Source organism: Strix uralensis, chromosome 4, assembly GCF_047716275.1.
Source record: "Strix uralensis isolate ZFMK-TIS-50842 chromosome 4, bStrUra1, whole genome shotgun sequence".
NCBI classification, from domain to species: domain Eukaryota; kingdom Metazoa; phylum Chordata; class Aves; order Strigiformes; family Strigidae; genus Strix; species Strix uralensis.
The window spans coordinates 91,833,795-91,847,430 of NC_133975.1; the positions used below are offsets into that span (position 1 = coordinate 91,833,795).

The following is a 13,636-nucleotide window of genomic DNA, read 5'->3' on the forward strand; positions in this document are numbered from 1 at the left end:
TAAAAGACTTGCTTGGAATAGAGGCCTACACTGCAAACAGTGAAAATAAGAGGAGTTAAGTGAAAATTAGGTTTTCTGAAAAGACAGAATTAAAAAATGTAATACTATTTTACATTCAAACTATATATTAACTCTGTCATGCATTTACTACTGCTAACAGACAATAGTGGACTTGAGCCACTTCATAAGCAAAATATATATGTAACAGGAGTGAAAAAGAGAGTTGAGGACATCTGACATTTTACGTTCTCTCTCAACACAAAAATGTTGAGTTCTATGTGTCCTCTTTGCTTTTCCAAACACATCCGTGACTGCAGTTTCATGAGAGGGGGTGAGCTGATTTAACAGCTAATTGCTGCCGAAACGTAGGGGTTTTGGCTCTGTGTCCTCTACCACCTTCTCTCCCATAACCCTTCTTTGACTTCAAGCAACTAACTCAGCAGAAAAATCTGGAGAGTTTTCATCTTGTTTAATAAGCTGAAGTAGTTTAATAGAGTCCAGTGACTGCCAGAGCCAGCCTCCTGTTAGCGGTGGTAAACTGTTAGATTGGCTTAGTTTTTCAAGAAACCAGAACTAGCAGTGAATTAAGGAAAGCATAATTACTCTAGGCTGATAAATATCTCTCAAGTATAAGTCTTGCCAGGAACAGTAGGGTAAGCAGTTTCCCTATAAAGGGAAATGAATCAAGAAAGAATAGAACAGAATACACCCATTGCTCTTATAAACCTTGTGTTTCAACATAAGCAATGCATTGGTTTGGGAAGGGACGAAGGACATGGGAAACTGCAGAGAATTCAATGCCCCAATTTTTCATATATTTCCTACCTCTGTCCTTGTCTGGATGGCATGGCATAGTTTCTCCCACATCTCATTGCTTTGCTTTGTTCTCTTCTGGATAACATCCATCTTGCTGTGGCCCTCCTTCTCTAGTTTAGATGCTAACTCATTTAAGGAGACAACTTTGGAATGTCCCAGAGGTTTCACCTCATTTACAAAATCTTTAAAATTTTTCTCAAGGACCTGCAGGATAAATGAGGACACAGACTTAGATATAAGAATTTCTGCATACCTCTATGAGAAAGGCAGAAGGAATCACTTTCTCTGTACTGTATAACACAAAAGCTATGTATTGCAGTCTGCAAGTGCAAATCACTTGATAAACCTAGATGATCTGGAGTCAGAAGGGGGCATCTGTTGTTTTGATCATTTAACATCTTATGTCACAGAGAACAATCATCCACATCCTGACAAACAGATGCTGCCCAGATCAAAAGCTAAGAAACTTCACCTGTTAGGCTGTCCACATAGGCAGCACTTGTTGAAGAGTGGATACTATGAATTATACCTCTCTGCACTGTGTGACCTGAGGGGAAATCTATCCTTTAAATCAGCAGCTAGAAGTGTGAACGCTGCATCCCAGTGTTTTCCACTGAAATTGTTACAAAACCATGCCCCTGGTCATGTCAAATTTTTAGGCCCTGTCAAATTTATAATCAGGGCCAGCAGTGAAGTGTGCTGACCTCACTTTATCCCAAGAAAAAGCTAACTTTCTGATGCACCTACTTTTTCTGTTGGAGGATGCTACCAGAAAGCCCTGTATAAGTAGACAGAAACCAGTCTGAGTTCTTGCTGCAGAGATAATTGATTTGCTTAGTTTTTGTCTCTGTAACATGTTTCACTGTCAGTAGCTACACAAAAATTGCAGCAAAAATATTCCTGCTTTGCCACACAATACATACAATACCTTTTATTTTCTTTTACCTCAACATCATCTAAGTCCTGCCCATAGTCAGCGGACTCTGCTACAGTCTGTTTACTGGAAAGCCATGCATCCACCAGCTGAAATTCTCTTTCAAACTGATAGAGCTGGAATTGTTCTTGCAGGTGTTTTCTCCGGGTCTCAGCCTTCTGTAGGAGAGACTGATAGTCTGCTAGGATCCCCTGGAGCTTTGAAAGTATGGCTGGGCTGCAAAGAACAAGAATCAGAAGGTATGCCTTTGGTTTACTGTTCTTTCTGAACATCGTCTTTTCTGACAGGTTGAATTTGAAATACCTTCAAAATACAGAAGAAACCAGATAACATCATGGAGTGAGTTATGCCAGGCTGTTAAAACCAGCTAGTTCAGGAAATTAAAGTATCTCATACAAATGGTGGCTCTTTTCACTTCCTCCTCCCCAGATATAAAAGCAAACTGGCAATGAAAACCAGTGAATTGTCAAGAATGTCCATTTCCTTTCCCAAGCACAGTGTTTTCTGAATCTTTATGGTAAATGAGACCTAGATGACAGTCCTGGGAATAGACTGGACAACAAAGCTCATCTGCACTAATTGGCCTGTTGTTAAAAAACAACAGTCATGAAAACATTAAAATAATCATCAAGCTTTTTGGGGCCTGAGTGTGTGTGATGGTGGGGAAGGAGGGATTGATGTCCCCTGAAATCATATTTCTGAATGAGCTAACAAACAGCTACTGAAGGCTGAACTTTTCTATATTTGCCTTCTCTGGGCATTTCCGTTAGACATGGAGCAGAAGCCTGTTTTTACTTTCCTACCTCTCTGGGCTGCCTTTGTTTATTAAGCTGGCACCTGTTTCCTGTACTTTCTCAATCCGGGGCCTGAAACCATCCATGTCCAGCTTGGTAGCTTCAAGTTTACGAAGTAAAGCTTGCGTGGATTCTTCATTCTTCCCATAATCAGAGGTCTCCAGAATGAAGCTCCTCTCTACCAACCATGCCTCCACCTCCAGTAGCTGTATAAAATAGAGGGATGAGCCTGAACACAGCTGTGATTTAGGTCAAGACAAAGAAAAGTGAAAAGCAGTGATTCCCAAAGAGACGTATCAGTAAGAACAGAGAGCAGCTTAGGTGTAATGCAATCTAGCAGACACTGTTATAAAGAATGTGCACCCAGAACCCAGTAATTATGGTTCCATGGTAATGCCTCACTTCAGTCAGTTGGAAAATAACTGTTATTTCTCTAGTGCATCCATATTTACCAGATATGAAAAATCAGGACAGTATGAATTCTGCTCCTATCTCAGCACTTGCATCCATTCAACAATATAGGTATCGGTTCTTTTGAGCAAAGAGAGACCAAAATAAATCTCTCATGAATCATCTTTACCTCATTCAGGAACAGATGAGCTTCATATGACTGCATGAGCCGCTGTCTCCTCTCTTGAGCCTCTGCCTTCAAGGTTTCTACAGAAGTCTCAAGCTCCTTCAGATGCTCCATAATCTTGCGGGAGGCAGAGTGGCCTCCCCTTACCAGTTTCTGCCCTGTACTGAGCACTGCTTTGGTCAAAGCATCCCGACTGCTTATCTCATTCTCCAAATTCTGTAAAGAGTAAAGAGTAAAATGACAGAACAAAAATAAAAACTATGGAGATTTTTATACCAGATAATGTAGTCATGTAATTCCATTATAAATTTGTTTTCCATATACGAAGATGGGTCTGAGGTGCAAAGGTTGAGTGAATGCTCAAAGTGGAGTGGAGGAGTTTTCTGGGGTGAAGGAGTGATTATAGAAATCAAATATAGCCATGAAGTTTCAACCTTGGTGTGTACCCACCTCAGAGTGTGGAAGGAAGAGGTACTAATCACATACCTCTTATCTGTAGATTCCACTGAAATACAGCCACCTTCACCCCATTACACAGTGTTTCTTGAACTAAAATGTGACTAGGGAAGAACAATCAATTCATCTGCTCATCAGTATGTATCACTTGCCAACACCTTTTTGGAAGATGCAGCTTTGCATAACAGCCATTGGCAAACACTCTGGGTACACATACTACCAGACCGGCAAGAGGAAAGGGAGAGAAGAAAACTACTTTAAGCAGTTCTAAAAAACTTTATTTGAAATTAATTTTGGAAGACTGGTAGATTTTAAAACCATATGCATACCTCCATATACCCCCTCATATGGTATTTGTGTGGGTGGGCAAGGACCATGCCACCAGTTGGTCGGTGGGCAGATGTGCATTCCACAGCTAACTATGCCTGAGCACCTTGAGCACAAACCCCACCATTTTACAATTGTTCTGTTTATTTTCATAGCTATGGAACAGGCAATTTCAGAGTCAGACTGCAGTGCTGTGTTAATGTAGAAGACACCCTCTCTGAGGAGAGGAGCTGCTTTTTCAACTTAAGTATCAGACTTGGCTGGAAAAGAGCTCTGATTCTAATCTTGCCTTTAACTTCCCCGTATTAATTTCAAGACAGTCACTGTGTTGTTGAAAAGTGACACCGTATTTGACCCCAGCAGAATGGAATCCAGTGGCAAAGATGATAAAACATCTTGTACTGTGTATTAATAATAAGCTAGCAGCATGAAGAACATCTTTGCAGTTGAACATTTAGCAACATGTATTCACAGTACTTCATTTATAATGACATGAAATTAAAAAAAAAAAAAGGGGGGGGGGGGGGGGGAGTGAGGGGAAAATCTGTTCCAAGCCAAGCAGCTGTGCGTACACATATTTTATTTGTGTGTAAATACAGCTTTGCAAGACAGTTTGGGGTTTTTTTCAGGTTGATACATTTTGTGCAAAATCTCTTTTGTGGTAACAAACCAAGGACTGAATTTTGCAAATCTGGCTCATTCAGACAAACAATAGAGGGTGGAACTAAGTAAATTCTTGACTGTTATATTACCTCTGACATTTGTTTTCCTGTAAGCCAATATTAAAAAAAAAGGTGTATAGACTCTAGCTTCTAAAAGATCGAGAATTCAAAGCTTATATTTTAATCCTGCTTCCAGAAGAATAAGAAACAAAATGGCAGGAAGAATTGCCATTATATTATGCACTGGTATTATGGTCTTTATCTCCCACTCTTATAGTTCATTGAAATATTTTGAGACCTGGCCAATTAACACAAAGATAATTGCAGCCTAAAGCAGTATCTCCACTGTTCCTTCATTTATCCCAAATATTTCCTCAGTTTAATTCAGCTCAAATATTCCTTTCTTCCATGAACCTAATTACTTCCCTACCATGTCAATCAGCTCATAATTTTTAGTAGTAATTGCTCACATAACAACATTTATACTTTTAATCATGATGAAACAAGCTTTTTGTCTCAAAGTCACCAACTGCATCTTGCTTAAATACGTAATTTTTACAAATATGAGAATTACACCAAATACTAAGAAGGTGCAAACTATTCAGAATATACCCATGGTTCTTACTTGGGAATATTCTGGGAGATGCATTTAAAAACATTTTGCAATTCTTCACTAAATTGTGAATACATCTAGGATAAATCAACTTTTTAAAGACTTCATTTCTGTCCTAGTATGTCACCTGTAGCAGTCTTGACTTTTTACCCTGGGGACATTTCAGATTTTTTGCAAGTTCAGATTTTTATTTGTAGACACGTAGATTGCACCAAATGCTTGGGCTTACTCTGTCTATATATATGTATATATATCACACACTCCCACTTTGTAAGATCATCTGTTTTTCCCAGCCCTACTGCAGATTGCACAGATTTTCCCCAGCGGCACTTGACCTGGCACTTAAATGCTAACATTAAATACCAATAGCTGCTGGAAACTTTTAGCAGGATTTTTTTTTTTCTTCCATCTCATGTTTGCAAAGAGACAGTGTTCTTTATTAAAAAACGATTAGGAAGGCAGCTCCTGTTTTATTGGTACTTGGGATGACAGTGTTCCAGGCATTGCTTTCTCTGATGGCCCATCTGAACATTGTGAAATAATTCAGCAGCTATCTTGAATGCTACCACTGGAATGAAGGTTGCCTAAGGATCATCATAATATCCTGTTAACTCCCTCCCTCCAGAGTAGAAAGAGTTTTGGGGAAAGGTGTTTTCTTGAGACCTTATCCTGAGACATCTGAGCAATGAGCTTGCTTGGATGTACTTACTGAGTTTCAAAGCATATATGTTAGGGCATCTGTTGCCCAAAGAAGCTACGATGGCATGCACAACAGTTTGTAAAATCTATTTTGTGTTTTAAAGGTCAGGTTTTGAACTCAGTCCACAGAAAGAGCCAATGTGTCCACAGAAAAGCATATGGTGTGGTACCTCCCCACTGCAATGATAAGCAGCGTGGAATCCCACATGTTGCCAAGTCACGGACATATCCTTTGAAAAATGTTATTATTATCAGACAAGGATAAGAGTAATCCCTGGCATCATGACTCCCATTAGCCAAAGCACAGCAGATGAAGTTTGCCAGAGGCAAACTGAATTCTGTGTTTTCTCTTTGATTCTAAAGACTGAGAATGGTTCTCATGTGACATTACCTGATGCTTTTCTTGTAGACTCTGAACAGTTGCCAGGGATTGGCCATAATCCCTGGAGGAAGCCATGGGGAGCTTCTCATGAACCCAGGCCAACTCCTCATCAACATCTCGGAAGAACTGGTACTGAAGCCTACTTGCCTCCAGACTCCCACGTCTCTCCTGCAGAGGGTCACGTAGACTTTTGTATCTGCAGGTTTTAAAGGGAACCCAATGAGGACCACAGATTCATAAGAAATGAATGCAAAATGTTCTTTTCAGAATGATATAGAGAAGGAAAGAAAAAAAAAATAAGCAGGGAAGGAAAAGGCTGATAAAAATAGGAAAAAGATGGCAGAAGACAGGCCAGGCATTCACACACCTCTGCACCAGCTGATCCACTCTCTCTTCTAGTTCATCAGCAAGAAAATGTTTCTCTTTCTGGAATTGCTGAGCTGTGACCACAAGCTCTTGCAGCCGATCCCTATGGCCAGCAATGTCTTCCTCCAGTTCCTCTTGTTTCTTCAGATGACTGTTCAAAACCACCAGATCATTGTTACTATATGGTGCTTTCAACTCATTTTCCACATCTTCCAACCATTTCTCCATATCCTCTACACTTCGCTGAAAATGAAGGCCCTGAGGACAAGCAAGAAGAAAATGTCTTTTAAACCTTTAGGACAGACAATATGATATAAAAATCTTGACCACTTTCAGTAACAATTACACAAAACCACAGAGAAGATTCCCAGTGCTCAGTGAACTCTTCCGAGATATGATGGTGGTCCAAATGAAGAAGAGAATTCAGTCAGAATGAATGCAAGAACAGATGCAGAGAACATCAAGAGCTAATCTTACTTGTGTTGCACAAATACAAATGATGGACACAGAACCTTAAAAGGAAGCCATTTAAAGGGAGAACTCTATTGTATACCAACAGTGTGCCCATGCAAAACTCACAGTCATGAGAAGTCATGTGCGTGGAGCTAGAAGAATGAAAAGCAGCTGTGGGCTTCTTAGTGTGTTGAAGAAAAGGTGTCATTGAGACAGATGTAGAAGCTGACATATATGAGAACACATTTTCCCTCAGTATCTATCCCTCTCTGGAATCCCGATGTAAACCAGCAGCAGAAAGCTGAAGGGAATACAGCCTACAGATCCTTTTCCCTTCATAGGGATTTCCAATTCTCCCACTAATTCCATTCAATCAGTCCACACTTAGTAGTTTCTTTGCTTTAATGGTCTTGAAGAATCATGTCTGATTGCATCAAGAGACACACTCATAGATGAGATGTGTAGCAAGGCAGCTGTGCTATCTCTGGAAATGACACTAAGACCCAACTGCTGGCATCCCTGTATTACCTTGTAAGCATCCTGCAGCTTGGTCCGCTTATCCTGGCAACTTGCTAGCAGTTCCTCCCATAGCTCTTCCATTTCTTGTAGTCTAGACTGAATGGCTTCAGCTGCATAGTGCTTCTCATGGAGCATCTTCTCCCCTTCCTATAGCAGAGAGAACAGTCAGAGTTTTCTTCCTTTGCTGATCACCAGAATACATCACTTTTGCCTCCATAAACAAAGTCTACCGGCACTGCTATGTAAAGGGCCAGCTGCATCAATCACTTCCTGACATAACAGATAGAGGCTGCAGAGACAAAAAAAAAAACAGATAAAAGCAAAATGCTTATTGAAACTAGGGCAGAGACTGATTTTCCTGTTTTTCTGGCCTCTAAGATTATTTTAAATCCTAGAAGACAATATTAGAAGACAAAGAATAAAGAGAATCTTCATTACACAACAGCTACATTGCCTAAAAGCTGGCAGGGAACCTAGTTTGCAAGCACTCAGTTTTTTCTGTGATGGCCCACATTCTATGACCACTGTTTGAGATTGTCCAACCACATGTCCTTTTCTGTTCCCTTCCTTGCATGTTAAAAGAGAACTATCTCATACAAGTGAACCACTGTATGAGATAAAACCTCTTTTAACCATATACTGTTGTACCACTGCATTATGTAAGAAAAGTCTATCTGCATTTCTAATCCTGAGCTGCAGATGCTTATCATGTTGGCAGAAGAAAAGGTAGAGGGTGCACAGAAAGACCTCCATCAGGTAGAAGTGTGTGTAGGTATATCCTTAAGCTGGGACCAAGTTTGCTTTAGAAAGTTAAACAGAGTTACTTCTACATTTTGCAATGGGGAAGAGGAGGCACAGAAGAGAAAGAAGCTGTACCAGGACAGCACATGTTAATTTTCTTCTAAAGAGCAATGACTAAGGCTATTCCCAATGAAAAACACAGGGCGTCAAGAAGTAATGAGAAAGAGATTGTTCAAACAGCTCTTTAAAACCAGATTAGTTCACAGAGAATTGTAACTCCACCCTTTACACCCCCTGTTGTGTTTGCACAAAGAGGGGTTAAAAGTTTTTTTTTTTTTTTTAGAAAAAGGGGGTTCTACAATACTGTATGCAGCTGAGTCTGAGGAGGGAATCTACCTTTAATGCTGAAAAGCACTGTGCTGAAGTTAAGGTTAATAAACATGTAACAGTCTGTCCTTCCAAACTTATCATCTGATCACAGCTTCTGCCAAGTATCTGACAAAGCTTGTCAGACTTCCCTCGTATCTCTACTGCTAGCATGTCTCTGCAAAGGCAACACTTGAAAACTCTTCTAGATCCTTTTTGCTGGATACTGACTTGTTGAAGTTGTGCATCCTATCAGCTAGGTTCCCTGCTGGAAAGAAACAGGTATACCTCTATAGTGGCATTCACCCCAGAGAGAAGTCCCTGAAGTCAGTGGATTGAATCTCTCATTGAAAGCACCCATCTCTTTCCATTGTATGCACAGTGACTATAGACAGCAAGCTCACACTAGACAATAAGAGAGAAGTTGAAGGAAACTGATGGACACAGACAGTTCTTGACGGACACAGACAGTTCTTGATGGTCTAAAAGAATAAGCTTCCTAGTTCCCTCAGAGACAATGTGAATGATGTCAGCGAGGGGACAGTGATTCCCCCTTGCTTGTTTGAGATCACTGTAACTCAGACTTCTGTAGACTTTCATGCCAATTGCCCACCCGCCATCAACCCCGCTTCTCTCACAGATTTAATGGAGTCCAGGCGATTTCTATTGGCCATGATCTCTGCTTGGAAAGTCTGGTGCTTCTGCAGTTTGGTCTGCAGATTGCTTGGATCCTTCCAGCTATCATCCTGGGCAATGCTATTCTTCTCATTTATCCAGGCAGCCACCTTTGGGGAGGACAGAACAGAAGTAGACAAAACCTTCAGTGTTTCTTTAGCTCCAACCTGTCAGGCTCTCCTCTAATATGTATAAAACATGGGACTAGTGAGTGGGGACACAAATGAATTGTCCCTCTGAGGTTCTGCTTCCCTCAGCTCCTCCTGTCTTTCATAATGAAGTCACCACTTTATCTCTGTTTACCAGCACTGTTACCTGGAAAGGGGGCTGCCTCTCTGCAGTGAGAAAGTGCGTGGGCACATGTGTGCATGGGGGAGAAAGGATAATTATCTCCCTAGTTCTAAACTCACTGTAAGTATCTCACTAGAAAATAATTAATTTGTCTCTTCCCATGAATTTTAAAATGTTGGCACATTCCCTTTTAATGCATTTATTTCTTCTGCATTTTGCTGGTGTCCAAAGAAGAGTAGATCTTTCATCTGGTGACTGGAGGGAAGCTGTGACTTGAAAGCTGAAAAATATCCCTTCAATCTTATCCTCATCTTTCCCACTATAATCTCATTCCAGGCTCAGTTCCTTGATTTTTCTCCCAGTAAATCCCTCCAGGGATTCAGATCTATGCAGCACAGTATGTTTTAAGAAACCATAATACCATGAATCCTGTGTAATTGTACCTCAAAGGAATTCCTCAGCAACTTCTGCAGAAGCCTTGATTCCTCTAGCAGATGTCTGCGAGCAGCAGCATTCTCCAGCAGTTTCTCCTTTCTGAGATGAAGACAGATGCGTGAGGTAAAAGCCACAGAGTGAATTAGATAGGATAAGGGGTTTCAGTTTTCATCTCTAAAACACACGTGATCTAACACTCCATTCTCTAGGAGAGAAATGACCATAATATGCACCCTCCCATGATTTGGACTGTCAGAGATGATGCTTGGGACACTACAGGAAGGATTACTAGCAGATAGATATGTTTAAAGTACACACAAATTCTGTATATATGATATCTGCCTCTAAGAATCACCATTGCTGCCTTTCAGGGTACAAAACAACATAAACTCAGCATGTTTCTTATATAGAAAGCCTGTGAGTATGATGGAATTTATCACTGATAAACCAAAGCTACATCATCCTTTCATCTTTTTTCCAAATGTGGACCTGCAGCACTTTATTTATGTTAATGCAGGCATGTGATAGTTTGATCATATTAATAAATTCATACGTTCACTTTAATTGTAAGGGATCTCCAACCTCTCTTTGTAAATTTTATGTGTATCTTTTCATCTACCATAGCACTGAGTACAATTGCTTCTACTGTCAGCATTTAAGATGAACAATATGCAACATGCTAGGAGAAATATAAAGTAATTCACATGAAAGGGCAAGATCTGATCAGAAAAATTGCAAACGCCCTAATAGATGATTTGAGCAGGGCTTTAAGATCAACACCATTAGAGCAGTGAAAAATCAGTTGTGTAGCAAATGACTTTTCTCAATGGTATTTCATGATAATGAAGTATTTAATGGCACAGCAGGCCTCTGCCTTTTGTTTGCAGCACTGTCCCTAAGGCCAGGCCAGGATACAGAATTACAGGAAAACTGCCTTTTTCTGAATCCCACTCTCCCTCCACTTCACTGTAGTTTGCAAACCTCCTAACAAAAAATTGACTAGACTCAGGCCAATTTGGCAAGACCACAGTGTGAAGCACAAAGTTCAGTAAATGCAAACCAGTTTATGGTTCTCCTAAACCATTTAAAGATATTAGGCACATGGGGAGAGTCTCATTGCAAAAGAGAATGGTGGCTGACATAGGAAAGGTTTGACTTCACCTCCTGAGAACGGCCTGGCATCTGTTGGTGATGTTGTCCGAGTCATAATGCTTGTTCTGCATTAGCTGCTGAGCAAATGAAGCCATCTCATCAATTTTCTCCATCTGAGCTTCCAGGGCTTTTTCAAACTGTATGTGTTTCCGCTGTAGGCTTTCCACACTAGACACTGAGTCCTGGATAGAATTCAACAAAGGGAAGCTGCTTTCAGTCAGAGTTTTTCCATCCACAACACTGATAATCCAGAAGCTAAATGGCATTTACCCCACATTTGCAAGCTATCAAGAAAATTTATTGGTCTGTGAAATTTATTGGCATTGAATCTGAGATTTGGGGCCTAAATAATGTTCTATGCATGGTCTGAGGCCATTATTTCGGGGTCAAAACTGGACTAACTGCCGGATGCTTAGCTTCTCCTGTATATTGTTGTACTGCATAGAATATATCACTTCCCAAGAGATAAAGCATCAGCTCCTAATCATAAATCAATCTTAAGGCAGATGTTATTTTGGAAGCAAATGCGGGATGCCAAACTGAGATCAGAGTTAAGTGAACAAATATGTCACAGAAAGAGATTATAATTAGAGCTTTGGTTTCAACCCATGGAATTTGGAAGATCTCAGATCCAGATTTCAGTCTGAGGACTGGAGCCTGACATTACAGTTAATCCGGAGAGAAACACAGAATTTGACTTCTTGTAACATTTGTGAATCCCAAGCTTAATGACTCAGAGTTCTCTTTTCAGCACCCCTCTGCACTTTTAATTTTAGAATCAGTGGTGTCAAAATGTTGTTATCACAATAAACTCTGCTTTCCCACTATTCTAAAGGAAGCAATAAAGCTCACGTTGAATGAGTCAGAAAAAAATGAAACTTCTGGATGCTTACATGAGTCATTGGAAGGGAAAGTACTCACAGAGCATTTTCTGTACATTGCTGAGCTAAATATGACTGGAAAATGGGTGGCTCCATCTACGTTTCATATACTTTAATGGAGGGACTGTAAATACATACCTCCAGGCTAGAAATCACAGACAGACACCAGCCACTAGCATTATATGCTTTTCATACCATTTGTACCAATTATGTCTACAATGAACTCTGAGATGTAATTGTAGTTCTTGCAGAGACAACTAATTTGGTAACACTACTTTAACAAGGTGCAGGGTAAGCTAAGCATCAGAATGTATACCCAGCATCCTGCATAGCTTTTGCAACCCATGCATCAGTCTGCGGTTTCAGTTATTGCATGTTACTGGTACCTGAGGTAGGTAGTTTAAAGCTACACTGGGTATGTCAGCAGTGGTGACTTGCACACTGCTGGCAAATATATTTGGGTCAGATGTGACCAGTTAGAGAGATGCAGTCTCATTTTCCTGATATAATCAGAGAGGTGGGACAGTTTCATTACTCTCTGGTCTGAGAATCCTATCCTGTGTAAAGTATCAAGGAAAGAAATTTGATCCTAAACCGTCAACAAGACAGAACAGTAACTTCAGAAGGAGAAAGAAATCACATCGTCATACTTCACAGCTCCCTTTCCTCCAAACCAATGGCAGAAAAAATTGTAATTTCTCGGAGCACCTACCCCTAAGTCCTCATTAGCTAGGAAAGCTTCTTTGCTGCTAAGCCAGCTCTCAGTCTGTTCCACATAGCCATAAAATTTCTGTATAGGGAAAAAAAGCAGTCATAAACATGGTGTAAGGCATAGGCAAACCTGACTATGGCAGAGTAGGCTGAAAACCACAAACTTCCAAAAATTAACTACCTAGCACTGCATAGAAATAAGCAACAGATGCTACAAAAACCACATGTGTAACAATTATTATTGTAATTTTCTCCTCTATAATATGATTATTTCTTTTTGTCTAAGACATAGGATACAATACAAGTACTTGTAGCTTGTTTGCTAGTGGTGTAGAGAGTGTTGTGTAAGGTAACTGGCCAATATAAAAAGGATGGTATCATGGCCCAAAATAAGTAGATTGTAATACATAAAGAAGTATGAAAACAGCCGTTACCATATGGTTTAAGTTTTCATATGTATGAAGCTTTTTTGATGGGACTAGTAGCACCAGCTGTTATTTAAGGTACTTGACATTCCCTGTTGTAAAAATCTCTGTTTCAGTTATTTCTAACTTTTGCCAACAAGCCATTTGAGCAGAATTTTTGTAAGTGAGATGACTGTTACAGGGAAGTATTTCTGGAAAACTGCAGCCAAAACAGTTCTTTTCTTAGAAGAAAGTCAGGGAAAAATACAGTATTCTCTCTATGCTAGATTTTTCTTGAGATTATTTATTTTAACAATACTTGCCTACCTCCATGTCTTTTTTGGGAGGTTATAGAATTTGGTAGTGAAGTTCCATTTTAAGT

At 40.1% G+C, this 13,636-nt stretch overlaps 1 protein-coding gene across 1 annotated transcript in view; it reads right to left on the reverse strand.

The window, feature by feature from the left end:
• Window positions 1–13,636, reverse strand: part of SPTBN5 (spectrin beta, non-erythrocytic 5) — a 100,869-nt gene that overhangs the window by 12,336 nt on the left and 74,897 nt on the right. Inside the window, exons 47-57 of the mRNA XM_074867849.1 lie at window positions 12,852–12,929; window positions 11,268–11,440; window positions 10,115–10,205; window positions 9,344–9,490; window positions 7,608–7,745; window positions 6,628–6,884; window positions 6,270–6,456; window positions 3,125–3,337; window positions 2,554–2,750; window positions 1,762–1,966; window positions 826–1,020 (exon numbers count right to left, since the gene is read on the reverse strand). Of these exons, the coding sequence (XP_074723950.1) occupies window positions 826–1,020; window positions 1,762–1,966; window positions 2,554–2,750; window positions 3,125–3,337; window positions 6,270–6,456; window positions 6,628–6,884; window positions 7,608–7,745; window positions 9,344–9,490; window positions 10,115–10,205; window positions 11,268–11,440; window positions 12,852–12,929 (1,881 nt within the window). The remainder of the gene's footprint in view (window positions 1–825; window positions 1,021–1,761; window positions 1,967–2,553; window positions 2,751–3,124; window positions 3,338–6,269; window positions 6,457–6,627; window positions 6,885–7,607; window positions 7,746–9,343; window positions 9,491–10,114; window positions 10,206–11,267; window positions 11,441–12,851; window positions 12,930–13,636) is intronic.